We start from the raw sequence: 25362 nt of genomic DNA on the forward strand, positions 1-25362 counted from the left end.
GTGCGTTATCAAGGAACTGTCTTCAGTTCCTACTTTTTGGATAACCAATTTTCGTTACGAGTTGTATTTCAAACGGCCTAACCATGTCTGTGTTCCAGCTCGTTTCAAAAGTGTTCATTTAAGAATTTAAAGAGCAACGCAACATAAGCTACTTCACAACTTGAACGAAAGACGATTTCTGTTTCTTCCGAATCTTTTTCACTTTTTCCGTCGCGTCTGCAAAAAACGTCTCTTCTCTAGCTTCCATCTCGTTTTGAATGAAACGCAGACCAGCCAAGTTAAAACCAATGGTGTCCTAAAAGAAAATAATTAAAAGAACGTTGCCGTTAGAACTAATTTGTAAGTTGGGGTGGTGAAAGTTACAGCACCGTGATGGCTGCGAGACGAAACTATAGGTCATCTGGCCTCTAGTGCTCGTTGTATAGCAAGGCCACGAAAGTAAAACAATGGTCGTTTTAGTCAATAAGGTTCTCTCTCGTATATATTGGTGTAGTAGTCATTGCTTCAAATTGGTTCTAGAGACCTAATAATAAATGATTACACATACATCATGCAACGCTCATGAAATTTTACGAGTGATGACGGTGACCCAGTTATTTTAAGCTTAGGGTGGCTGAACATGGTTTTCTTACTTTTAAATAACAATCATTTCATGAATCGTTGCTTCCACACTTTTTCGTGTTTTCCCATGGATAGACAGATAGATAGATAGTTTATTAACACTGCATCGCAGCCAAAGGCTGAATTACGCAATTTTTTACAAAAACTTTACAATACTTGAAAATTACAAATGAATCCTAGATAATAAATCAAAAACTGATTTTTAAGATAATATTAACACATTTTATATAACATATTCATACAAATATGTTAAAATATAAAGCATGAATATAAGTGGGATAAAACAACAGCCCGGACTGTTTCGACATCGCATATATAAACGTATTACTTGTTCTGTTCGTGCAAAGCTTTGGCATATTAAAAAGGCGCTGTCTTCTTAGGTTATAGCGTGAGTTGCCATGGTCTGGTGGAAGAAGCGCCTTCAATTTATGGTTTGGATCACTGACAATGTTATCAAATAGCCTGCTACATAGTACGTAATAATGCTCCAAAATGGGTGTTAACCCCACCTCTATTGCTGAGTTGCACTTTCCCGAGGTTATCATCGATATTGCTCTTTTCTCGAGCTATACCACCTCTTTCTTTAATTACTGGGGGAGACCGTTAAAAACGACAGGTGCTGCATAATCAATAACAGATCTCACGCACGATGCATAGAACAGTGCTAGATCTTTTTTCGGAACTCCCGCTCTCTTAACTGAGTTAGGAAGTAGAGTCTCTTGCTCGTCTTATTGGTTATCTCAGTTACATGGTCGTTCCATGTTAGATCGTTCGCTATTGTAAGACCTAGTAGCTTTGTACTAGTGACTAACTCTACCTCCTTTCCTTCTATGATGACGGGATCAAAGACTCTTTGCTATTTAGCAAAGGAGATCCTGAGTTCTTTGTACTTATCGGCGTTTAGTTGGAGCCTGTTCTCGCGAGACCACTCAATTACTGTTAGCTATTGCTTGCGCGTGACTTTCTCCGCCCTTTACTACTGCCTCAGACACCGTGGTGTCGTCCACATATTTCCATTGCTGTGCGTTCGTATCAAGGTCGTTAATCATTAGGACGAACAACCACGGGACTAGCTTGGTACCCTGGGGTACGTCGGCGGGGACTGGGCCCCATTCAGAAAAACACTCTGATGCGAGTAAAATATAAGAAAAAAGTTCAAAAAAACACAAAATTTTGTGACCATATTTCCCACTAAAGGTTACCATAGCATCACCCTTAATTTTAGTTTTGTGTGCTGATTACTCAAAACCAGCGCGGTGAGCCTTGTTATTCTTCACTGAATTGAAAATCACCGTATCAAGACTAGCCTTTCTTCAAGGTTCTGAGAAAATATGCACAATCAGTTCAGAGCAACCGTGTATTATCAAAAACTTGAATGAAGCTCTGCATATTGAAATTTAAGTAATAATTAGCCACGCGTAATGTATGGAGAATTCAGGGTGCAATCCCTTTACAAAACTTACCCTCAGACCATGCACACGTGACTTAGCATGCTGCCGAAGGGAATCAATCACTGGCACAAGAACCTTGTTTGCTACGATCTGGCTATGGTGAATCCTGAGAAAGGAATGCTTCGTTATCACTTAAGCATCATTGTAAATAGGAAAATACAGTGAACAGTGGACTAAAGGCCACACGGCGGTTGCGGAATCTCCTTAATCCAACTTACATTACATGTACATTAAATGGGCTAATAGCAACCTTTCGCCATGACTGAATTTCTAGCGCTTTGCTCTACAAGACAAAGAAAGTATTAACTTTGCGAAATCTCCGAATCCAATTTACAGTACGTTCAATAGGCTACCTGCAACCTTTCGCCATGGCTGAGATTCTGGTGCTTTACTCTACAAGAAAGACAGAACACGAACTTACCTTAAAAGAAACGAGAGGCATCTACATGAAAGTTCAACCTCCCAGCCGCGCTGGATTTGAAAGAGAACAACAAAAATTCTCAGTTGAAAGTTTCTCAATGCTGATAGAAATGCACAATGAATGAAAAGCTAGAAACAGCACCATGGATCCCTCCTTCTCAATTTTACGGAAACTATAAATACCGTTAGGCACATTGTTCTGGGTCAGGTGATCGCCAATTACACTGATCTTTCCCAAAACCGGTCTCGCTTAGTTGTGCTGCTAAGCAATTAACCGTAACCACTGCAACTACTCTTACTCTGTTTACCTGGAGCCAATGGTTCAGCAAAGTCAACATATCAGTAGCGACACTGAACGGCAGGACTATCAGAGACTCTTCTAATTCACTGCAAACCAGCAAACAGTAACAATCAACAAACAGGAGATACAATTTGTAATCGATGTTATTAGACCAAAGTTTCGAACCAACTGTTTCCAAAAGTCTTTTGAGCTTTCTATTCCTATTCAATTGAGTTTTCAATCAATCAATGCACTCTGAAACATAGAATTGTATCAATTAACAGACTTCGTACAAACAATGGTGTCGAATGATCAATAAAACGTTTAGTTTTATGCCCATTTAGAAACAAGAACATTTTGGCTGCGAGATCGAACTAGGAGTTTATATTATTTATTTCCAAGGCTTGGTTTACAAATAGTTACACACCTTGAACGGATCTTCTTCACGACTTCCAGAACGTAACGAGCAGGCTGAAGAAAAATGAAGAATAATTAAGGCTTCAAGAAGGGCCAGTAGGAAAACTGGCGACCTTTCTGCACGTTGTACTAAACGGGTGCTACTTTGAAAAATAATCGCTACTAAGCCGTTATTCCATAAGCCTTGCCTCAGACCCAGGTGTAACTCCTCTAGAAAAGGAAGGAAGAAAGGGAATTCGCGATATTTCTTTCTTCTTCCTACAGTCCCTTGGGCCAAATCGCTAACACACGATCACACGTGTCTCATTGCAACCTCTCAGTTTGCATAGATATGGTCAGCACCCAATTATTTTCAATGTATAGGCAGGCAAAGCAGCGGCACTTAGTTATTTACATCTAAGGTTTAAAGCACTTATAATGGAGTTCCTTACTGTAATATTCCCATGCGCAATTAGAATTGGATTGGTAGACACCTGCGAAAAGAAAAAGGATCATTCTTACTCCTTTACTATGGTTAACTAACAATGTATGAACTAAATCCTAAAAAATAATTATCTTTAGTAAAAAAATGCATGGATTATGATAAAAAATCAGATACTAGAAAAAGTAGGGATATCAATAAAAGTTCGTACGTTACTGCTGCTTTCCTTTTTCACGAAGAGTCGCGCGGTAAAAAACAAATAAAGAGGAAATGTTTACCTGGTCACGACCACCACCTTGTTCTTTCATTTTAGCCGTTTCTTCATTATACAGATCAATAGCCTCCATTAATCTTTCCGCCTGCGAGCAAAAAATAAACTTTTGTATGTTTTGTTCCTGGTCTACAACGCACTTAAGACCGAAAGATGATTTTGCTACAAGAAAAGAACAAGAATTTGTTTCATAATCAAGAATTTCATAACTTGGAGATCACTTTCTTAATTCTCGTGCCCCTCGTGTGTGATTCAGGGGTTAAAAAGTAAGGAGAATCTGGATACTAGTCACTTTTTACGGTAAAGAGCTTAATCAGCTAACAGCTACACTTCGCCATTGTAGCGAATTTTCACTTTCACATCTTATTTTCTTTATTAAAAAAAAATGACTTAGATAGATCCCTGCGTAATTTTTCCAGTATTGTGTTCAGATTTCATCCCGTCTATGAATTCGTTTCCTTGTAATTGGTTTCTTTAAAAAAAATAAAGATTTTTAACAGAACTGTCTCCAATGAAGTGATAACCTTAGAACAGAATAACTCACCGCCTTTACAGTCTCTATTGTCTTCTTTCCAGCCTTAACGGCTTCTCCGTCTACCTCCCCGGGAATCTGAGGGGAAAAAAGCCTGATGAAATCAAAGCGAATATTGTGGAAAATACAGACGATTTTTACATTACAGCATAATTCTGCATATAAGACGTCGACGAATTCAAACTACCGACCATGGAATTTCGTACCAGTGAAATTCAAAGTCTAAGCGGAGAGGCAGGGAGGAGTGGGTTTTCGCGTCGCAGACACAACTTGAAAAGCTTGCTATCTCTCTGCCGAAAAACAAGGAATGTGCAAGGGTAGAGAGTAAGGCCATAAAATAGAGACTCTTTTTAAGTCTCGTTCCTTTTTTTTTCCCGATGGTTTCTCGCGCTTCTCCCTTTTTTTCCTTAAGTTTCCTTTGAGGAGTAGCAACTTTGAAAAACGTACCACTCTCTCTGTATTCTGCACAAGACTTTCTTCGTATTCTTTCTCTCTCTCCTGAAAAATAAATTGAAAATGTATATAAGTGTAAATCTATGTAACCAGCTGCTTAATAAACAAAGCTGCGAGATATCAACAATGATACCAAACCTGTTCTCGTTCTTCTTCAATAAACAGTGGTTCATCTGTTCTCTCCCACAGCCGAAGAGATCTGTCGTGAGAACCCGTCGCCTGAAGGACAAAGAAATTTTAAAAGAAAACTATCTTACGTTTCCGTACTGTCTTTTAGCCTTTATTATTCACTACCTTCTAGGTAGGTAAACACTACGCCGGATTAATATTTAAACTGACAATGATCCATAAATAGATCAAAGTGGAGGGGTACCATTGTAGAATAACCGTTAGGATCATAACCCTGTGTTTATCGTAACTCACCACGTAATCTCCGTCTGGACTAACAGCCACGCACCAGACTTCCGCATGATGGCCCTAGGGAAAAATAAACACACTTCTCAGAACACCAGCTTCTCAGGTATACACGTTTCAGCTGTTGCCAAACCATCCAATTGCAGTATAAGCGACCCACATAGCACGCCTGCACCGTCAGTAATACTAACGTAACAGAGAAAAAGTGTCAACTATTCAGCCAGGACGTCACATCGGCGAATTTCCGCTAAAAGGAACTAGAAGTAACAACAAGAAACTACCAAAATCGCGGGAATTAACGACATTAACAAAGTAGTGATTGGTTAGGAGGATGGCACGAGTTTTCTAAACCAATCAAGGAGCTAAGGATCTCTAGAAAACAGTGACAGTACCTGAAGAGTTGTTATGTGTTCAAACTTATCAGCGTCCCAGTATTTCAAAGTCTTGTCCTTACTAACTGAGAAAAAATAATGAGTCTTGGGGACAAACTGTGAAAAAATAAAAAAAACCAAGCATGGTAAATAAGCTGATTGGATTTTCCTCATTGCAAGTTACATATTAAATTGACTAAAAGCTAGAAAATGATCATAAAGTTGCCTGTCAACGTAGCACAACAACTTCTTTAAAATTAGACCCTCGTTACATTGCAATACTGTACAAACTGAAATCTAACCTTCGCAAAAGGTAATGGTGACAATAGAGCACCAGCTGCTAGCTCTTCATTTCCAGAATTCGAGTGCGCGTTTAGTCAAGACTTAAGCACTTGACACTCAGGTTAACTAAACTGAGGTTTGATGTATAGTTGCTATCGCTTTGCAAACTGCTGGAATTAAAGAAGAGACTGTCAACCTACCTGTAATCCCATGATACTGAAAGAAAACCAAAAATAAATAAATAAATAAAAACAAATTTAGTTAGTTAAAAGAATGGACTAAACCTAAATTACGAAGGGTAAGACTTCTGAAAGGTTGGTGTAACTTATGTAAAAACTTGTAAACAAATTGAAAAGAGGAACAAAACGGTCCATACAAGGGCCAACACAACACAATGACCCGGCCGGGACTTTGTGTTGTGTTCTTAGGCAAGACACTTTACTCTCACAATGCCTCTCTTCACCCAGGTGTATAAATGGGTACCGGCAATTTAATGCTGGGGGTAACCCTGCGATGGACTGGCATCCCATCCAGGGGGGAGGTAGAAATACTCCTAGTCGCTTCATGCTACAGAAACCGGAGTTAAGCACCGGCCTAATGGGCCACTAGGCTCGTAAACAGACTTTACCTTATACAAGGGCTTAGTAGCTTACAATGGCGGAGCTCATTACCGAAGGGTTTCTGCCTGAACACTGAGAGACAAAGAACCAGTCCAACTGGAACAAATGCGAGTCCATCGCTAGTTACCTTGATCAGTAGCACAATCATCACTCCCAATCCTGTAACATGCCTTAAAAATAGCAAAATTGATACTTTTGACCCAAATCACTCTTTTAGCTTCATTTTACCCAGAATATGACAAGTCTTGCTGTTTTTTTGAAAAATATTTCATTTTTCGCATGTTTTGTAAGAGTTTTGATTTTACCCAGAATTCTTTGCGGGCGTGGTATTTTCAAGGTTATCAGCTCACCAATACAAGAAAACCATAAAAATAAAACAATGTTTAACCTTTTAATAGACATTTCATATTACATGGAGGCCAGTATCTCCTCATTGAGAATCACAGGTACTCTATACACTGACTTTCTTCCTCTCTTTACAGTGCGAAGGTCAGAACAAATGTGCCTCACAGTCGCTGCATGAACAATGGCAACTTTACTTTCGTCAAGTTTATGTCATGTCGATTAGGTTGTCTCTTAGGAAAAAGTTTCCTTTAAGAACTTCCTGCCCTGTGTTGTAAATGCTGCCATAAGCATCTGTCACATCTGCTGCTAGCTCCTCAACTCCGTCACTGTTGACTTTCAAAAGATAATAGTCATAGCTGGAGTCGGCATCTGCTGCAACTGCAACCACACTGCCTGCTACGGCTAAGTCAGCTATTCTGACAGCTGTTTCTGTTGTCACTGCCACAGTGTCTTCCTGTGCATTCCTAGTAATTGCTGGTGATGCTTCTCTTTCAATCTTCAGCTCTTTCCAGTCATCAACCCACTCAGAGTTAGCACAAGAGTCACCAGTTTCTAGCAGGCAGTCAAGACAATAGCAGGACCGTTCACGTGTGTACACCTTTCCTTGTTCTGTGGTGCACTTAACTGCATGGATCTTTCTGATTCCCTTGATCTCTCTAAATTTGCGCTCTGGTCTGTTTCTGTTGACTGATCCCTCGCCAGATGCTGGCACATAGAAGAAGAGGCGCTGTTTTAAGTTGACAGATTTTGTTCTTGACAAGAAGCTTGACGCAGTAGGCAAAGTAAAACTTTCTGTCAGGTAAGTGTGCATATCCTTGGCGCTTTTGATGGCGGCTGTTCGACGCAGTACTGCCTGGCTAACTTTCTGTTTTACATGAGAACCAGCAGCGTCCTGTTCGCCTTTGGCATGTGAGGTTTCGAAGAAATTGCGCTGCACTTTGAAGCCAAAGTCTGCAACGCAACAGGACAAATCTCCCAGGCAGTGGCGAGACTTGTACTGGGCTGCACACCCATCGGTAAATTCGTGCATAATTTTAACTTGTTGGCCAAGGTCGTTTGTGATGTAATTGTTCAGAAGTTCCTGTACTTTGTGAACAGAACTGTTGTCTTGAATGACATCATCGGAAATCACAAACACGTGCTCCTTTACAATCTCTGGGTTCTCCTCTGTACTTTCAATACCATCGTTAACTTCTGTAGCATGGCGGTAGAGTATAGTTACATGCAACGACACTTTCGCTACGTCAAAGTATTCAGACTGCGTCTCATCTTGCGACCTACAGGTGTATCCTTCTGAATAGTCATGAATGGCGACTGCATGATCAATAGGTAAATGCTCAAGCAAAGTGTCAAGCTGATCGCGTTGCCACTTGGCCATAAAGGAATGCATTGGATAATCTTTCATGAGGTTCTTGAAGTAGCCAAACATTTCTGATGGTGGTGTTTCTTTTGTTACAAGGGCCAGCTTCTTCTTTTCCTGACCATTTGCCAAAAATTTCCCTGTTGAGACATAATCGTAGCGTCTCCAAATAACTGTACCTTCAATTGATTCTTCCTCTGGAAGGAGTTTCATCAGGTGGACACCACAATGCTCACACTCTCTTTCCAAACAGGCCAGTTTATGGTAAGGATCTTCTTCTGCTTTGGGGCAAAGAGTCAGTTCTGCAGCTTCTGTAATAGTGGCAAGAACATTAACACTCTCATGATCTCTCTCCTTTAAGGCTGCTTTGCGAAATTTCATACAATCTCCAAGGACGATCTTGATCTCTACGTGCTTCCGACAAAGGCAGGACTTTCTATCGCGTTCTTTTGCGGCTTTCACGAAGAAAGGCTTGAGCGATTCAAATTTCCTTTGCTTTATCTTTACGCCAGGATAGAGGGCCTGGAATTCTAGGAATGCTTCTGTCTGAGACTTTTCCAGGATGTGCTTGGCATGTTCTGTATACTGGCTCTTTCCCGTACGATAGCGAACAAAATCCTTTTTGTCTCCTGTTGGACGGCTAGCTTGGGTCGTCCAAAAATCGTAAACATTCCTCTTGACCTCCTCAGGAACAGCATCAAATCTCACTTTCCTTTTAGAAACGAGCCAACTTGGTTCCTCCCCCTTCAAAATTTCCATTCTTCTTTTAATTCCACGTCCAATGCTCTTCCTGTTCAGAGAGACGACTTTTGCTAAAGAACGTTGGGCCCGAGATTTTTTTACGTTTTGTCCAAAAGCCAGGGACTTGAAGGCTCTCAAAGCAGTTCGTTTCTCATTCGAGCCACTCCTTTTAACTTCCTCTAAGCCCTCTTTGATGTCAGCTGCCATTGCTTTTAAAACCTTGCTCTCTTTTTCCTCTTCCGGAGTCGTCACGATTTAACTTTCTTTACTGCTCTACTTGCCGCCATTCTGTTTCTGAAGCCTGCAACATTATCGTTAGCTTGGCTGCCGGCATCTCTTACCTCTCCTGCGTTAGCGATTTGCTTCTTTTTTTCCCTCAACTTCTTAACCCTCTCTCGTGTTTGTCGTCGCACTTTTTCCATATTTGTTTCCAAGACAGCTTTCTTTTCTTTTTTTTCTTGAAGTTTCTTTGATTTTTTTGCTGCTTGTGCTGTTCGTTGGCGCGTTTGCTGATGATCTGTCTTGTCGGCATGCCGTCTTTCTCTGGCATAAGCAGCTCTTTTCTCACGATTCTTTTCGTTGTACTTTAGGTTCTTCTGTCTGTTTTTTTCTCTCTTTTTTTCTCTCCACTCTTCAATACGTGAAAGCTTGTTTTCTCCTTTACCTTCCATGATGTTTTCGAGAACAAAATACGCCAATTTCACGTGGAGACACGCTGTCTTGTACACACGCGGTATTTACAGATTGCTCAATTCCCAGAAAATTATGGCCCTTAAAAATGCCTTGGAGCCCCCCTAAATAATGATATGAGGAGAGGTTACACAGCTTTAGTTCGTGAAGAAAGCATGGCGTGTTTACGGAGAGAATTTCGGGTTTCAAGACGGTTGAAGACGCTGAATTTGCCCACACTCTGTTTCGTAAACAAAGTTAAGATGGCGAAAATCGTAGCGACTCAATCCGAAGCTAATATTTTAGCCGTTTTTAAAGCTGTGAGCTCAAAACTATGGAAATAACAAGGTGAACTTGTGAGCATTCCGATCTGCTCAGTTTTGAAAGCCCATTGTACTTTGTTTGGATCAGAAGGTTGAAGGAAAAGGTAAGATGGCAAGAAATATTATTGCGTAACCCCGTTACAATAAACCGTAGCGACTTCTTTAAACTGTATTTTCTCTGTTTGTATTTATTGCTTTTGATCAATTCTTTGCCATGTTAAAACTCAAGGTATGAGCATTTAGTTCGTATGTTTTTATCTTCATAGGTTTCAAGGTTGGCTTGCAATGGACAAGTACTTTCTGAATCTCCATTCTCTAAACAGCAGCGTTACAGGAAGGATATTCAAAACTGATGAATCCTTTGATGTATATCAATAAACTTAAAATGTTGAAACTTTGCTCAATTGTAGTGTTTATTGTGTGTTATTATTAGGTGTAATCCATTTCTCCATGCGAGCTTCCTTTTTTACAAAAAATTGGTTTTGAAAAATTTTACCCTAAGAATTGTGTTACGCGTTACATTCAAATATGGACCCTTTTTCAATCTTTTTTGTTTATTTTCTCAGAAACAGTAATGTGTTTTACCCTTCTATTGCCTTTATAGTAATCACCAAAGACAACTTTAGCTGTGAGCAAAAATCTGGCTTTTTAGTAAATGTTAAACATGAGAAATCAGTGAAAGTTTTTTGACAGCACCAAATGGGCGTGGTGATTGTGCTACTGGTCGTCTTACCTTCCAGCAATTCTTTAAGTCTCACGTCTCGCTAAAACTTATTTACACTTCTGGGTGTCGAAAGGCACTGTGAAAGCAGCCCATCTTGCCCAAGAACACGACTACAAGACACCCGCACCATTTGATCCAGAGTTCAATTAGCTACCCAAAAGGTCAACACGTGTCAGATAAGACTCGGGATGAAAAGAAATAAAGGTCACATACAGAGCAACTTTCAATTAAGTGTCAAAAGTGATCCAGGATTGCTAAGGTTTTGCTTTACACCACTCTGTGATTGGTCAAAACGACTTGCGCCACTTTTTCAACCAATCAGATTCTGAACTTAAATCAATCGCGACAACGTTACACGTATTTTCCCGCGCTTTAGTCAGATTGGTCGTTTTTACTCTAGTTCGCATTGTTTTCTGGTTATAATTTTCTGTATTCTGATTGGCCGTTGTAATTACTTTAATTTTGATTTACGGCACTCGATCGCGATACGGTGTAGTCAACAACAAACTAAAAAACAAACCTGTCATCATGTCCAAATATGGACTTGTGGCAGTCTCCATAATCCAACCCCCAAATCTTAATATTCTTATCAGCGGATCCTGTGATGATCAAGTTGCTATCCTGTTAAGACGAAGAAACAGGTAAAAAAAAAATACTTACTCTAATTCACTCAATTAAAATAGTTAAGTACTTTACTTTACTGACGCACGCGGCCAGGTCACGGTTGGTTTTAATTTTGATCAACTTCAAGGGTAAGAGCGTGGATTGTGAGCACTAACAAAGGCAGCACGCATTTTGGAGACAATTTATAGGAAATTAAAACCAATACCATCCCAGATTACTTTCGGCACTCAGTTGAAAAACCCTTTTACATTCATTAGAGGAGCGAGAAAATCGATACTTACTGATGAAATGTCCAAAGCCATAACTGGGAGTTTGTGTCCATACAAAGACAAAAAGAACTGTAGAGGAAAAAATCAGATGTAATTTTCTACAAATGTGATCCAAACTATATGCTTTCATTAAAACAAAATTTTTGTTCATCCCCCAAAAAATTCTTTACCCCAATTACCTGGTTTTTTTTTTAAATTAATAGAAACAGATCTAGTGTCAGTAAGAGTTTATAATTCGAAACATGAAATAAAATATGGTCTGTCTCCGTCATCCTTAACTTCTTCTCGAGATAAAAATTGATTTTTTTCGCGTGAAATGGTTGACATTACTTGATTTTGTCGCCTGTCCATAAAGTACATGTACAGTAAGTTTACAGATAATTCAAAACACAACAAACCTTTAACGTATCAGCAAAAAATACTTTGACTGTACAATCAAGAAGACTCACAGCCAGCAATCTTTGATTAGGACTAATAAGAAGAATAAGAAACGTTGTTAATTGTTTGCACAATATTGTCTTGAAAACTAGAAGCACTGCATTACAGGTTTAAGGACTTTCTCGTTTTCTCCTCGATGCTTCAGATTTCACGCATTGACTAAAAAGAGGAAGGACTAATTAAAATGAATAACATCGCTTCTCCTAGTTGACCTACTTTTCGTGTGAGCGTTCCCACATCTTCCCACACAACATTGTTATTCATGAACTAGAAGAGTACTATACCTCTATTTCTCGCAAATCATGAACTATGAACTACGTTTTAAGCAAAGACAGGTTATGAACACAACGCGCTTTCAACCTTCGCCCAAGCGAAAATTTCACGATTTGGATCTTTTGGTAACCAAACTGTTCCCGCTGGTGATTTAAACAAAATTGTTTTATCGCCATACAAAAATGAATTTGGGATCAAGTTCTAGCCTCTTACGAAAACGAACCCCTTATGTGTGGTCAGTAAGCTGTCAGTGAAAAATAAAGACAAGCAAACAAACAAACTCCGACATCCTAATGTAATATGGACATACCTGTATTTGACACATAACACCTCTTCCTTCATTTTCAAGGTTTGCAGATGAGTGACGCTCAATCTCTTACTGTTGATCCAACAAAAGAAAATACCCAACAACCAAATACGTTTTCTCCATTTATAGTCAATCTAATAAAAAAAAGTGTTGGCTAAATTTGATTGGGTCTCTTAATATACGAGGCTACATCGTTTTTAACACAAATTTAAAAATCGTCAAATTTCAATTCTTTCCATGTGTATCCAAAACTTGTAAATGTAAAAAGGAAAAAGGTAACAATATTCTTTGTTTGTTTTCCTCACCTGACTTGAGAGTGCTCAGCATCTGATACAAGTTCAAATTCCCAAAACTTTACAGTAGAATCTCCACTACCAGATGCAAACCCACGCTGAACAAAAACAGAAATAATTATTAATAGTAATAAGCAACACCTCTACATGTTTTCGTTGTAATTTTCATATTGGTTAGGCTGATAGCACACATTTGGTAATTTGGGATCTCTGCTTATAGCTGTGCTGGCTGATTTCTTGCTTACAAACCTTGTCAGGAGATAAAGATATGCCCCACACTGGACCATCATGAGCATCTACAGACTCCAATAACTGACCAGATGATATGTCATAAATCTCCACCTTCCCTGCCTGCAAAACAAACAACAAAAAAGCTTTTTCTAAGTGGCCTTATTTTCAGTTGTTTATTTAATAACCATCTCGTATTTGGTGTACAATGTGATAAATATTCCCCAGCCGCTTGAGTGAAAAAGTTTCCTGTAAAACCTTTCATGGGAAATCAACACATTTGTTTCTGATGCAATGAAATATATGAAGTTCATATATTTTGAACTGCGGTATTAGATACGTATGATGCACGATCCTCGCAGTTGATAGCGCTATTTAAGCAATAGCGAAAATCAGACCTGAAAAAAAAATCAGGCCTGTACGGGATTCGAACCACTGACCACTGCGATACTAGTGCAGCGCTCTACGAATTAAGCTAACAAGCCAACTGGGAGCAGGCCGTTAAGTTGATTAGTAATAAACCCGTGAAAGTGATAAATCAGATACAATGAAATATATGAAGTTCATATATTTTGAATTGCGGTATTAGATACGTATGATGCACGATCCTCGCAGTAGATAGCGCTATTTAAGCAATAGCGAAAATCAGACCTGAAAAAAAAAAAAAAAAAAAAAAAAAATAAGGCCTGTACGGGATTCGAACCACAAACCTCTGCGATACTAGTGCAGCGCTCTACCAATTCAGCTAACAAGCCAACTGGGAGCAGGCCGTGGTATTGGTAGAGCGCTGCACTAGTATCGCAGAGGTCAGTGGTTCGAATCCCGTACAGGCCTGATTTTTTTTCAGGTCTGATTTTCGCTATTGCTTAAATAGCGCTATCTACTGCGAGGATCGTGCATCATACACATTTGCTTCTCTTTTTAAACAGTTGCAGTACCTTGGTTCCAATAATGGCATGCTTGTCACCTGGCACAAATAATGAGCATAGTGCGTACCCTGTGGTAACTGTTCTTATAGGCTGACGAGATGATCTGCAATGAAAAATATGCATTAAAATTCACAAACAAAACTACTTGAATGTTTAATTTTCTACTAAAAAAAAATAAACATCTAGTCATCATTAGCTTGATTAAGTTCTTAACATAACAAAATACTGTTAATCTCATAACAAATTAGCTTTGAGAAAAATGAGATTACAGTACAGTTGTAAATCACAAATTTCTTAGTTAAGGAGAAGGTAAAAGTTTGCCTTGTAGACAAAGAACAGATTACAAAAACCTCATACCCTTTCCCACTATGACAGAAGTTTGTTGAGTTGATGTTTTTCCTCAAAGACAGAGGGAGCTATCAATATTGAAACACAAAAAAATGAGAGCAAACCACACATTTTACCTGTTCCAAACTTTAATTGACTCTTGAGAGCCAGACAAAAGGCAGGAACCATCAGCATTGAAACAGAGAGTTCTATCGAAAAAAAAATTCATTTACAATAAAGTTATTCACCATCAATCTTTTCTAAAATTAAAGTACCCACATAAGGTATAAGACCAACAGCACACCTTTTAGGGTTAAACAAGGCTTCTTTTTTTTTTAACAAATCCAGGGAGAACATATTTGACTAAAATCATGTAGCATTTTGAATGTCTTGCTGATCACTGATATTGCAAAAGTAATAGGTGACAGAATTGGTCTGCATCCCAGACCATCACATCAAAATCCCAGAAAAGTCAATATGTGACGTTTTTCTTTGTTTGTCTGTCTTGCTCTGTTGATCAGATTATCACAGGTACACTCCACTTTCAAAGGCAGACATGGAAATATAAGCCTGAAAAAATGTTTTATGCTTTACTGTCTGTGCCCCGAGTACCATTTGGCCATACCACTAAGAGGCCACATGTTTGGAGCAAAGCAAATGGTAGTAGCACCTCTGTCTACCCAGAATCATGATATTGGAAACACAGTGATACTAACCTGACATCCGATCTGTGACCAGGAAGTGTGACTGATGACACACAAGAGGATTCCACAGGTTTCAGAGTAACTGAGTGTAACTGGATTGTATTATTTTGAAGCAACAACAAGATCTGTAAGGGAATCAAAACAATTTACTTTCAGATGATTAATGGGTCTTGTAAAAAAACTGTTCTTTGTTGCACATTGCAGTGCTGTACCTGAGATTTAATAATGTCTATTAGTATATACTAAAACAGTGAATAGCGTTGAAGGCGTGCTCTGATTGGCTAGTCAAACTCCGAATATCTATTGCTATTTACCTCCGAGCAACTCGGGAAAAAATGGCGTCCCAGTTTGCATCCGTGACTAGCGAAGAAATCACTCAAATCAATTTTTGGTGGTGTATATTATCTCACTGTTTTAGTGTATACTAAAACAACTATTCACCTCAGTGTCGGTGGTTAGTAGTGGATATTTACCTCGCTGCTTTGCGGCTCGGTAAATATCCACCACTAACGACCTTCACTTTGGTGAATAGTTGTCAATTGTTATATGGCAGTGTCTCACAAGGACTGGGAACTACCAAATTCACAAGTTTGATTGGCTGAAATCAATATTGAAAGTGGTCTAGATTTTCCCATCTAGACCGGCATCTAGAAAAAAATAATAGGTAAAAAGAATATAAAAAATTGGCATATAAGACACAGCCATATAATAAACATCTTATTAACCGAGCTAGGTCGGTCTGTATGGGAGAATCTTGACCTCAGTTGCTGGTACAGACCTCACTACGTTCGGTCTGTACTGGCGACCTCAGTCAAGATTCTCCCATACAGACCTTCTGCTCGGTTAATAAGAACTAAACAAAAGTATGGAATGATAACTAAAACAAAATCAATACCTTTAAATCATTTGCATTTTCATCATGAAACAAGTCAAAGGATCTGCAATGGCAAAATCAGTTGCAAATATCAACTTTACTGAATGGTATTGATATACCAAGAAAATCAAGGATTTTGATTGGCTTAGCCCCCATGGTGTATCAGCCACTATGCCATGGCCATTCTTGAGTTCAGTTTATTTGTATATCTCTTTTAATTAGCTATTCACAGGGTTCATACCCTTTTTCTGGAAAAAAATACTGAGCTTTTCTCCCGGACTTTTTTAGGACTCAGATTGATTTTTCCAGGACTCATATATTTCTAAACTAAGGTAAATTCTTAAAACCTCATTACTTGAGTTAAGCAAATTTCCAGGACTTTCCAAGACCTTTAGTCTTTTCCAGGACTTTCCAGTCCTGTAAAGTATCCAGGCCTTCTGGGACCAGTACAAACCCTGTATTCACCATCCAGTACATGCTTGTGGTTCAATAATAACTGTTTCATGGACAAGTTATCAAGAAATCTTGTCAACCTTGAAAATTCCTTATAATTATAATTAATCTTCCCACAATACGCTGGATGTCATAAATTTCTTAGACATTTAAGAATAAACACTAGCGAGAAAAATACACAACGTTTCGATGACTCCATGTCATCATTCTCAAGTGAGAAGAGAATAAAAATGAATAGTTAATTTATACCGTATGAAGGTGGCAAACGTAAAAAGTTTAAAATATTTAAAATATTTAAATAAATAATTGCACGTGTTGAGTTCATAAATGTAAACTATTAAATAAATAGTTTCGCGCAAATTATCACACAAATTCACACAAATTATCCTATGAGTTGAGACAAGTTAGAGTAAAAGATAATTATTCCCTCACTTGATCTTTGAACGGAGTTTCAGGGAATGTACTCTTTGAAGTTCATCCTCTACTGTTCTTGTGACTTCGAGGTCTGTTTCTAATTTCTAGAGGAGATTAAGTATAAAAAAAATTCTGTTAGAAATACATATATCTTATTAACCAAGCGCGAGGGCCGTACTGGGAGAACATTGGCCCGAGGTCTTGACAGTATGGACCGAGGGTAGCTCGGTCCGTACAAAAAAGACCGAGGGCCGATATTCTTCTATTACGGTCCCGAGCAAGCTTGGTTAATAAGAGATTTATTATACGACTAAAGTTCAAAGGGAGACAAGTGCAGTATCATTCAGGACCATTCGGGACAGTGCCCGGTCCAATACTGAGAGAATACTGACCGGCAATAGTCAGCATTTTGATTGGTTGACTTTAGTTATTGGCCCTCTGACTGCCCGAGTCATGTAATAATTAAGACTACTAAAAAAATTAATGTACATTTTTGATTGTGTTATATACTTTTTATATCACTTACAAAAAATTGCCAGCAAAGAAGCTTTAATCTTGCTGGTGCTTAGACAAATATTTACTAACCTGATCATTATTTTCTTTCCTAGCTTTCTTTCTAAAGTGAGTAAAATAAATCAAATTTTGTCTTAACAACTAAAAACCAAAGTTTAATTCAAAAGAAGGTAAAAATGATCTCATTCTTTTTCCACAGACCTTAGTCTCTTAAGTTTCTTTTGTAGGTGTTTCTGTATTTCTTCATCATTTAATGTTTTGAACAATTCCAACTGTGAATCATTGCCCTTTAAAAAAGACAAGCACATTTCAAGAATAATTTTGTACTGTCAGTAGTAAAATTATTCATGCAAGTTTCTTTTTTGATACCACCCAATTAAGAAAATGTTTGACTCATTCATTTCAAAATGCTTGATGATTTGAACATCAAGGTACACTGTTGTAAAGGGTGACTGGGTAACTCTGGACACTTTAATGTCTACACTTATCCACTGGATAAGTTTAGACATTAAACTAGATGAAGACTTATCCAGTGGACAGTATTATCAACCTTAAATTACATAAACAACTGAGGCCAGGCCTTTAGCAGTCTGGTGCTTTACTACTGAGCCACCGAGATCCATGGTGAGGTAGGCCATACAATAGGTTTCTAGGTTTCTATGTGACAAGCATCCTGCATACTGCAAGGATCAATATACATGTTTGTTCAACATACCATGTACAGATGGAGGAAGAAAAATCAGTAAATTGTAAATTAATGCTCATTTCTTTGCAAAAATTAAGATAAATTTGTACATACAATCTAATGAGTACGTTTGGCAGCAATCTTTAGCACTTACAAGGCAGCCAAGGAATGTCTGTGATGAGTCAGACTTAATTGACACCACTCTTTCATGGCTATGACGGAAAATTGTGCCAATCAGTGTACAAGAAAGCTGAGTTCCCTGGCAGAAAAGAAATCAAAATTATACAACTATTTATTAGTATAGACATTTTCAACACAGCAGAAGGACAGTGAACAGTGTAGCTGACAGCTGTGGCATTTCAAAAATTGCTTTCTAGTTCGAGTGTCATAACACCACAAGTCATCTGTGCTTTCTTCAAAAATGTAATTCTTGAAAAACTGTGAGTAGGCTCAACAACGTGATGTTGCAAACCTTAATGCACTGTAAGTATAGACCTCTTTCATTATTCATATGTTTTTAAACATGATGCTGAGGCCAGAAATGGTAAATTATATCAATATAAAAGGTTGATAATTTATGAAAGGTCTATCTTTTCACAAATCTCTGTACTAAATCTGTTATCCCAATGAAAATGTCAACACCTCATGTACAGCAATTGCAAATATCAGTAGCCAAATATTCTACAACTTTCTGCTCTTCTACCCTCGATATACGCTTATGTTAGATTTGGTTCCCACCTTTTTTTTTGTTTCTTGTTTCCTATTAACTAAATATTTAGTTTGCAATGTACACTGTGTATGAATACTAGATGTACCCATTATTTACAAAGCTCCTTTGCTTATGTCCTACCTAGTCTGACAAATCACATACAGAAGGACAATTGAGAAATTCTATGACTAGTTACTTAATTAAACTGAGTTATTTCTTAAAGTGCACCTAGACCCAAAAATTTTTATTCGCTTAACGAAATAAGCGTATTTTTGGGAGTATTTCTGTGCAAACATTTTTTTATTTGCTCAAATCTTCAATTGTCTGTGCCCAGTCAAAATACGGAAAATCGGCCGCCATCTTGCCCCACGGCCGAGTTTAAAGAGGAATGGCTCTAGCAGGTAATGTGACGTCAAATCGAGAACACGAAAGTCTGCACTTCACACATTTTCGCTTGTTTAGGAAGGTTGTAGTCGATTTTGTCCGAAAATATGCCGACTAAGTGTGTTATAGGAGGATGTAGCAACGTGCGAAATTTGCAAGAGGGTATCACACTTCATACATTCCTCATACAATACACCTGGTCAGCATATTTCGGACAATATCGACCACAACCTTCCCAAACAAGTGAAAATGTGTGAAAAGCAGACTTTCGTGTTCTCGATTTGACGTCACATTATCCGCTAGAGCCATTCCTCTTTAAACTCGGTCATGGGGCAAGATGGCGGCCGATTTTCCGTATTTTGACTAAGCACAGAAAATTTAAGATTTAAGCATATTAAAAAAATCTTGCACAGAAATACTCCAAAAAATAAGCTTATTTCGTTAAGCGGAAAAAAATTTTTGGGTTAAGGTGCACTTTAAAAATCCTTTTTCAGTCATAGTTTTATGGTATTACCTCAGCTGTTTTCTCTTCTGATTCTTCATCTAATCCTGCCTCATCAGCATTTCTTTTATTCCCATTCTTCTTGTTGCTTTCACCCTGCTGCTCTGTGTCACTCTCACTGTTGCTGCTAATTTTCCAGACTCTTAGTTCACTATCTGCACATCCAGTTATTAATCTTGTTTCATGATGGACAACTGTGAAACCCCACACCTACATGTGGAAGACAACCATACAATACTAAACATTTAATCACAATTATAGAAAACATCCTTATTTAAAGCTTGGAAATTATGGTTTGGGGGGGTTAAAGATACATGTAAGTGGGATAGAAATTACTTTCAACAAACAGAACATGTATTTTGATGACCTATAAGCATGATTTGACTGACTGACTGGCAGACTGACATACTGACAGAAGTAAAATCAGAAAAATAGACAGACAGACAGACAGACAAACAGATGGACAGACAGATTGATGGACAGATAGACAGAGACAGACAGATGGACATAGACAGACTGACAGACAGAAAGACAAACAGATGAACAGGCTGACAGATGGACACAGATGGAAAAATGGAGAGACAGGCAGATGGACAAACGGGCTAATGGACAGATAGACAGAAGGACAGACAGACAGATAGACAGACAGAAACAGATGGAAACTAAGACAAACAGATGGACACTCTGACAGATGGACACACAAATGGACAAATAGACAGACAGACTGACAGACAGGCAGACAGACTGACAGACAGGCAGACAGACAGACAGATGGACAGATAGACAGACAGACAGATGGACAGACTGCCTGACTGGATGACTTTTAGGCTGGCAAATGACTGTCAGTCAGAAAAATACAGACTGATGAACTGGCTCACTTATTAACAGTCTGGCAGGAGACAAAGAGACAGACAGACAGATGGCCTGACTGGCTGATTGCTAGCCTGCCTGACTGACTGATGGAGGGAAAAAATGAATGGGCATACTGAGACAATGTGGAGTCAATTACAAATGGCTAAAACTCATATATGTTTTGCACCCCAAAAACATAAAAACATGCACAACCTTGTGTATAAACTCCTTCCACTAATAATTTAGAAAAATTCAGCATATCACTCATTGCACTCACCTCACTGCGGTGACCAACAAGTGTAAGAAAACAGTGTTGAGTGTCAAGATCCCAGAACTTTACAAAACTGTCTTTGGAACTGACAGAAGTCATAAAAAGATTCAATCTATTTATAACAAAACCTTTGTAGAAAAGACATAATTTAAGCAAGTTCTTTTGTGACAGTAATTAACCAGAAGATAATGTTAATCTAATATTCTTATAAACATGGAGGAAACCAAAGAGTTATGGAGAAATAGTTATAAACTTATTCATTTGCTCTGTTGCAAGTTCTTGGCTAAGGGAGTGCACACTGCTTTTCTTCTCCTAGAAGAATAATCAACTGTCTGGAAAAGCTGGATAGTGGCCTAAAAAGGACTCACATCCCATCAAAGAAGTGACATTGATTCAGAAATACAACTAGTGGCAAAGACAAAGATATGCTCTACAGATTTGTGAGCAAAATTTAAGTCCCCAATGATATTGCAAACCTGAACCATCCATTTAAAAGGAAAGGTCCAGATGAGACAGATCACTTCACTGAGGTTACCAAAATAATGCAGAAACTATTAAAATATTATTTAATTCCTTTGACTAGGGTAAAGATCTATTGTTATGCCAAATATAAAGTTGAACTTCAATTAATACTCACCTAGTTATCAGAACATTCTGACTTTTCATGAAATAACATTCTGTTATTAGCCCTTTGTGTCCCTTGAAGCTTTTAATGAACACGAAAAAATAAACATCAGTAACTAAGGTTCAAAGATACCAACTGAAGCTGTTAAATCAGCATTAATGATTTCAGTCAGTAATAAAATCTGTACCGGTAAAGACCAGCTTCATTGACAGTATCCCAAACTATAACATCAGTGTCCTGTAGAGACATAGAAAAGTTTAAAAAAAAAAAAAAAAACATGGGTGTACATGTACTGGTAAGAATAGAATTTATGTGTTAATAGCAACTTAATCCCAACTTCTCAAATAGAATAAAACAATGGTACATTTTAAACTTGGTTAATGAATACTGCTCTGTTGAGAGCTTGGGATGAAGAAAAAATATCAGCCCTTGATTCAAAAGAGATTAAGCCTCAGACCTACAGATTCAGTGCTTGTGCTTTACCACTGAGTTACAGACTGATAAATCTGTGGTGAGTGAGGCACTTGGTTCCTGTGGGAAACTTGTTGTCCTGTGTGCTAGCTACTAAGGGTCAGCAATGTTGGAAGCTTAATATGATTGTGTAAAATAAGACAGAATGTAAATGTTTGACTTGCTCATTGAATTAAAAAATGAAGTCATTTGTTTTGTCAGATTTGTGCTACACAAAGTCATGCAACATCTTCCACAAGGAATTGGATTCCAAATATTTAGATTTTTCCTTCTAATGCTTTCAAGTGATAAATTAATGGACAAAATAAATGAAAACCATCCATTTCTACCATTATAATTACTAGCATGTCCAATTAAGATACTGTTTTACACTTTCATGAGACAGTATAAAAATAGTACAAATGAAAACTTTTCCAACTCTGCTTTACAGTCAATAGTGTTAATTTTAAAATATAAGGTATATATAATTTACCCTTGATCCCGAGACAAGTCTTCCTCCTGCATCATCAAACTTCAGAACAGACACTGCTGACTTATGACCACTGTTTTTGTTAAAAAGGAGTAATTAACCCTTTAACTCCCAGAGGTGATTAATATGTAAAAAGGCTGATAGTTTCGAAAGAAACTGTTTGGGGCTGCGTCGGTGGGAGTAACCAAATAATTTGGATATATCAACAAAGTTGAAATGGTAAATTGGTTACCGTAACGATTACAAAAGCTGACGTTTTGAGCGTTAGCCCTTCGTTGGAGCAAATAGAGGAATTGTGGGTTGTGTGTGCTTTAAAAGGCAGAAAATGGAGCTATGTTATTGGTGGGAACATGGCAACGAGAAAAACAAGAGTAAATTAGTGGAATGAAAAGCGTTCGTTGATCCCTGTGGGATTTAGACTGCCGGTTTGAAAGATGAGCTTTTGTGCAAGACTTTTATGGCTTTCCAACCAGGCAATTTTTTGGTCAGAAGTTCTTTTCAGACTAATTACCAACCAGGCACTTTTAAATGTGCTCATGCACGATGCAAAATGTGTCCTTTCATTCACAACACTGATAAAATATCGGGACCTAAACGATCCATTAAAATCACCAATCACTTCACATGCACCTCCGCCAATGTAATCTATTGCATAACTTGCACTTATTGCAATTAAGATATACATTGGTGAAACAGGCAGAAGACTAGGGGACTGATTCCAAGAACACCTTCGAGACGTGGAAAGGAATGACAAGGACACATCGAAACCAGTCACTAGACATTTTAATTTACCTAATCATTCTAAGCAACATATAGCAATCTGCGGTCTTTCCTTACACTTAGGTAGCACAGAAAGCCGTAAAAATCTTGAACGAAAGCTCATCTTTCAAACCGGCAGTCTAAATCCCACAGGGATCAACGAACGCTTTTCATTCCACTAATTTACTCTTGTTTTCTCGTTGCCATGTTCCCACCAATAACGTCGCTCCATTTTCTGCCTTTAAAAGCACACACAACCCACAATTCCTCTACTCGCTCTGACGAAGGGCTAACGCTCAAAACATCAGCTTTTGTAATCGTTATGGTGGCCAATTTACCATTTCAACTTTGTTGATATATCCAAATTATTTTATTAACATGTAACTTCTCCCTAAAATATCCATACATTATCCAGCAAACAGATAATGAGAATACTCAAACTTATCAGGTAGAAGTTATCTTAATCTAACAGGGCTTGACACTAATGGTAGCCACAGACTAGTAGAAATTCAGTTTTGGCTAGCGGTTTTCGATTTCCACTAGCCAGTTTGGCTAATAATTAACAAACTAAAATTGTTGTAATATCTGAGTTGTCAGTAGCCACCAGGCTAGTCAGTTGAAAAGTTAGTGTTGAGCCCTGTTCCCTGTCTAACACCAAATTCTTGGAACTAATTTACAAGGAAATGTATAGAAGCTAAAGAGGAGAATTGTCCATCAGATTTTAAGAGAAAAATGGTTAAAGATAAACATGAACACTGTTAGAAACAAAGTACCTTGTCAAATTGAATATATAGTTGATCATAAAGAATGACTGTTTCCTTGGGGATAGGCTTGAAAAAGCTTTATCCCTCATCTGTATAAGCACATATGATTGATTTTCATTTCCAAGTTCAATCCACTGGTTAACTGCATTCAACATACAATTTATCCTTCTGTAAGCAATCGCCAGATATATTATGCCTATCCAGTCTCTTCTGAGAGTTGGGAATTTGCAAGGGATTCCCAAAATAATGACCCCTTGGCAAAATTTTACTTTTTGAAAAGATGCTCTCTCTCAAAGCTTGCTACATAAGAGAACAGGTGGCTGCATTGAATAAAAAGTCTATACTGGTTTCAACTTCCCTGTATGAGAAATTCCCTGTATTGTCAACAAATGCTCAGTTATTAATACCTGAATGTTACTTGACAAGTGTTGTCTTGTAACTTCCACAGCCTGATTGACCCATCTTCATATCTGAGTGTGAATTTAGAAGTTGAAATTCAATGGAAGTAGCACTAATTAATGCATTTCTGCCTAGAGCAAAGTGTATAGAAATTGTTATCAGGTTAATACATGCATCTATGCCGGATATCATCAGTGTAGAGTGTTACTTACCCAACAGCCAAAACTTGATGATCAGGACTAACTTGTAGAGCAGTGACTTCATGTTTTTCCCCAGCAAGTACAGAAACCTTGACAGTAATATTCATAGTATTCAGTTCATGAGACCAAATTATTTAGTAAACCCCCCCCCCTCCCCACCAATGCCCTGCCGCATTTTCTTTAGAAATTTACCCCCTTACATCAACTAATAGAAAAGTCCACAAAGAAGAAAGGAGATCCATACTACTGAGTCAGTTCCCGTTTCTTTATAATTGTGAAATGAGATAAGGTGTAATAACCCCTTCTCGATGGGATGCTAGTCTATTGTACATGTAGTGCTCCAGAGTGGTGGGAGGTATATTTACATGTAAAATCTGCCTGTTCCCTGACAAGATACACAACATAATTGCAACAGCTAAAGTTTAAGCCTGTTCGTTTGCATTTGGGCTTGTAAAACATATGCATGCTAACTTTTCTACTCTTAGCATGATTAAAACAGTCCCCTACTATGTACTTAATGAAAGTTGCAATCAAGACGCAGTTTCTATTGACCGTGACTGCTTTAGCGTAACCTGATCACATCTTATCTGATTTCCAGTATGGAAATCCGATAAAGTTTTAAAAATGTACTTCTAAGCCTAATAAAGATACGCTCGCTGTTACCTTTTCTCCTCGTCTAACATCCCAAATTATGACATTCTCCAACGCCGGACAAATCGCGTACAGTGAGATCTGATTACTTGTAGTGTTAATTCTTCTCCTAACAAACACAATATTCGCTTTCAAGCTGGAAACAACGCCAAAAGAGGGAGATTGTACATATCTGAGGTAAGCTTTGGTAAGCACCATCCTGCTTCCATTCGCTCACTACACGTGAACTAGTAGTATGTATGTCGTGTAAGACAACACAT

General features: G+C 38.2%; 2 protein-coding genes and 1 long non-coding RNA gene across 3 annotated transcripts; 1 reads left to right on the plus strand and 2 right to left on the minus strand.

Moving 5' to 3' along the window:
* LOC111322665 (WD repeat-containing protein 3) lies at positions 1 to 25333 on the minus strand. The gene is made up of 35 exons (XM_088730314.1): positions 25115 to 25333; positions 24464 to 24540; positions 24260 to 24322; positions 22333 to 22402; positions 21577 to 21626; positions 21402 to 21470; positions 20771 to 20849; positions 19654 to 19851; positions 18201 to 18305; positions 17563 to 17648; positions 17434 to 17464; positions 16867 to 16952; positions 16003 to 16045; positions 15120 to 15232; positions 14541 to 14612; positions 14086 to 14179; positions 13169 to 13270; positions 12932 to 13017; positions 12630 to 12698; positions 12007 to 12079; positions 11621 to 11677; positions 11236 to 11336; positions 6134 to 6149; positions 5673 to 5768; positions 5290 to 5343; positions 5005 to 5085; positions 4861 to 4911; positions 4426 to 4491; positions 3889 to 3969; positions 3621 to 3662; positions 3200 to 3243; positions 2801 to 2879; positions 2494 to 2543; positions 2085 to 2178; positions 1 to 295 (listed from the first exon to the last, which is right to left on the minus strand). Exons 1-35 carry the CDS (start codon positions 25298 to 25300, stop codon positions 149 to 151), a joined length of 2811 nt encoding a protein of 936 aa, XP_088586440.1. The 5' UTR covers positions 25301 to 25333; the 3' UTR covers positions 1 to 148.
* On the minus strand, positions 6926 to 9265 carry LOC148725716 (uncharacterized). The gene has a single exon (XM_088730315.1). The coding sequence runs from the start codon at positions 9204 to 9206 to the stop codon at positions 7104 to 7106; it is 2103 nt and encodes a 700-aa protein (XP_088586441.1). The 5' UTR covers positions 9207 to 9265; the 3' UTR covers positions 6926 to 7103.
* LOC148725717 (uncharacterized) lies at positions 9951 to 10390 on the plus strand. The gene is made up of 2 exons (XR_015990618.1): positions 9951 to 10095; positions 10258 to 10390. It is a non-coding gene; the product is annotated as an uncharacterized LOC148725717 (long non-coding RNA).
* Positions 25334 to 25362: the final 29 nt, after the last annotated feature.

The sequence above is a fragment of the Stylophora pistillata genome, chromosome 8 (assembly GCF_964205215.1).
Source record: "Stylophora pistillata chromosome 8, jaStyPist1.2, whole genome shotgun sequence".
Taxonomy (NCBI): Eukaryota; Metazoa; Cnidaria; class Anthozoa; order Scleractinia; family Pocilloporidae; genus Stylophora; species Stylophora pistillata.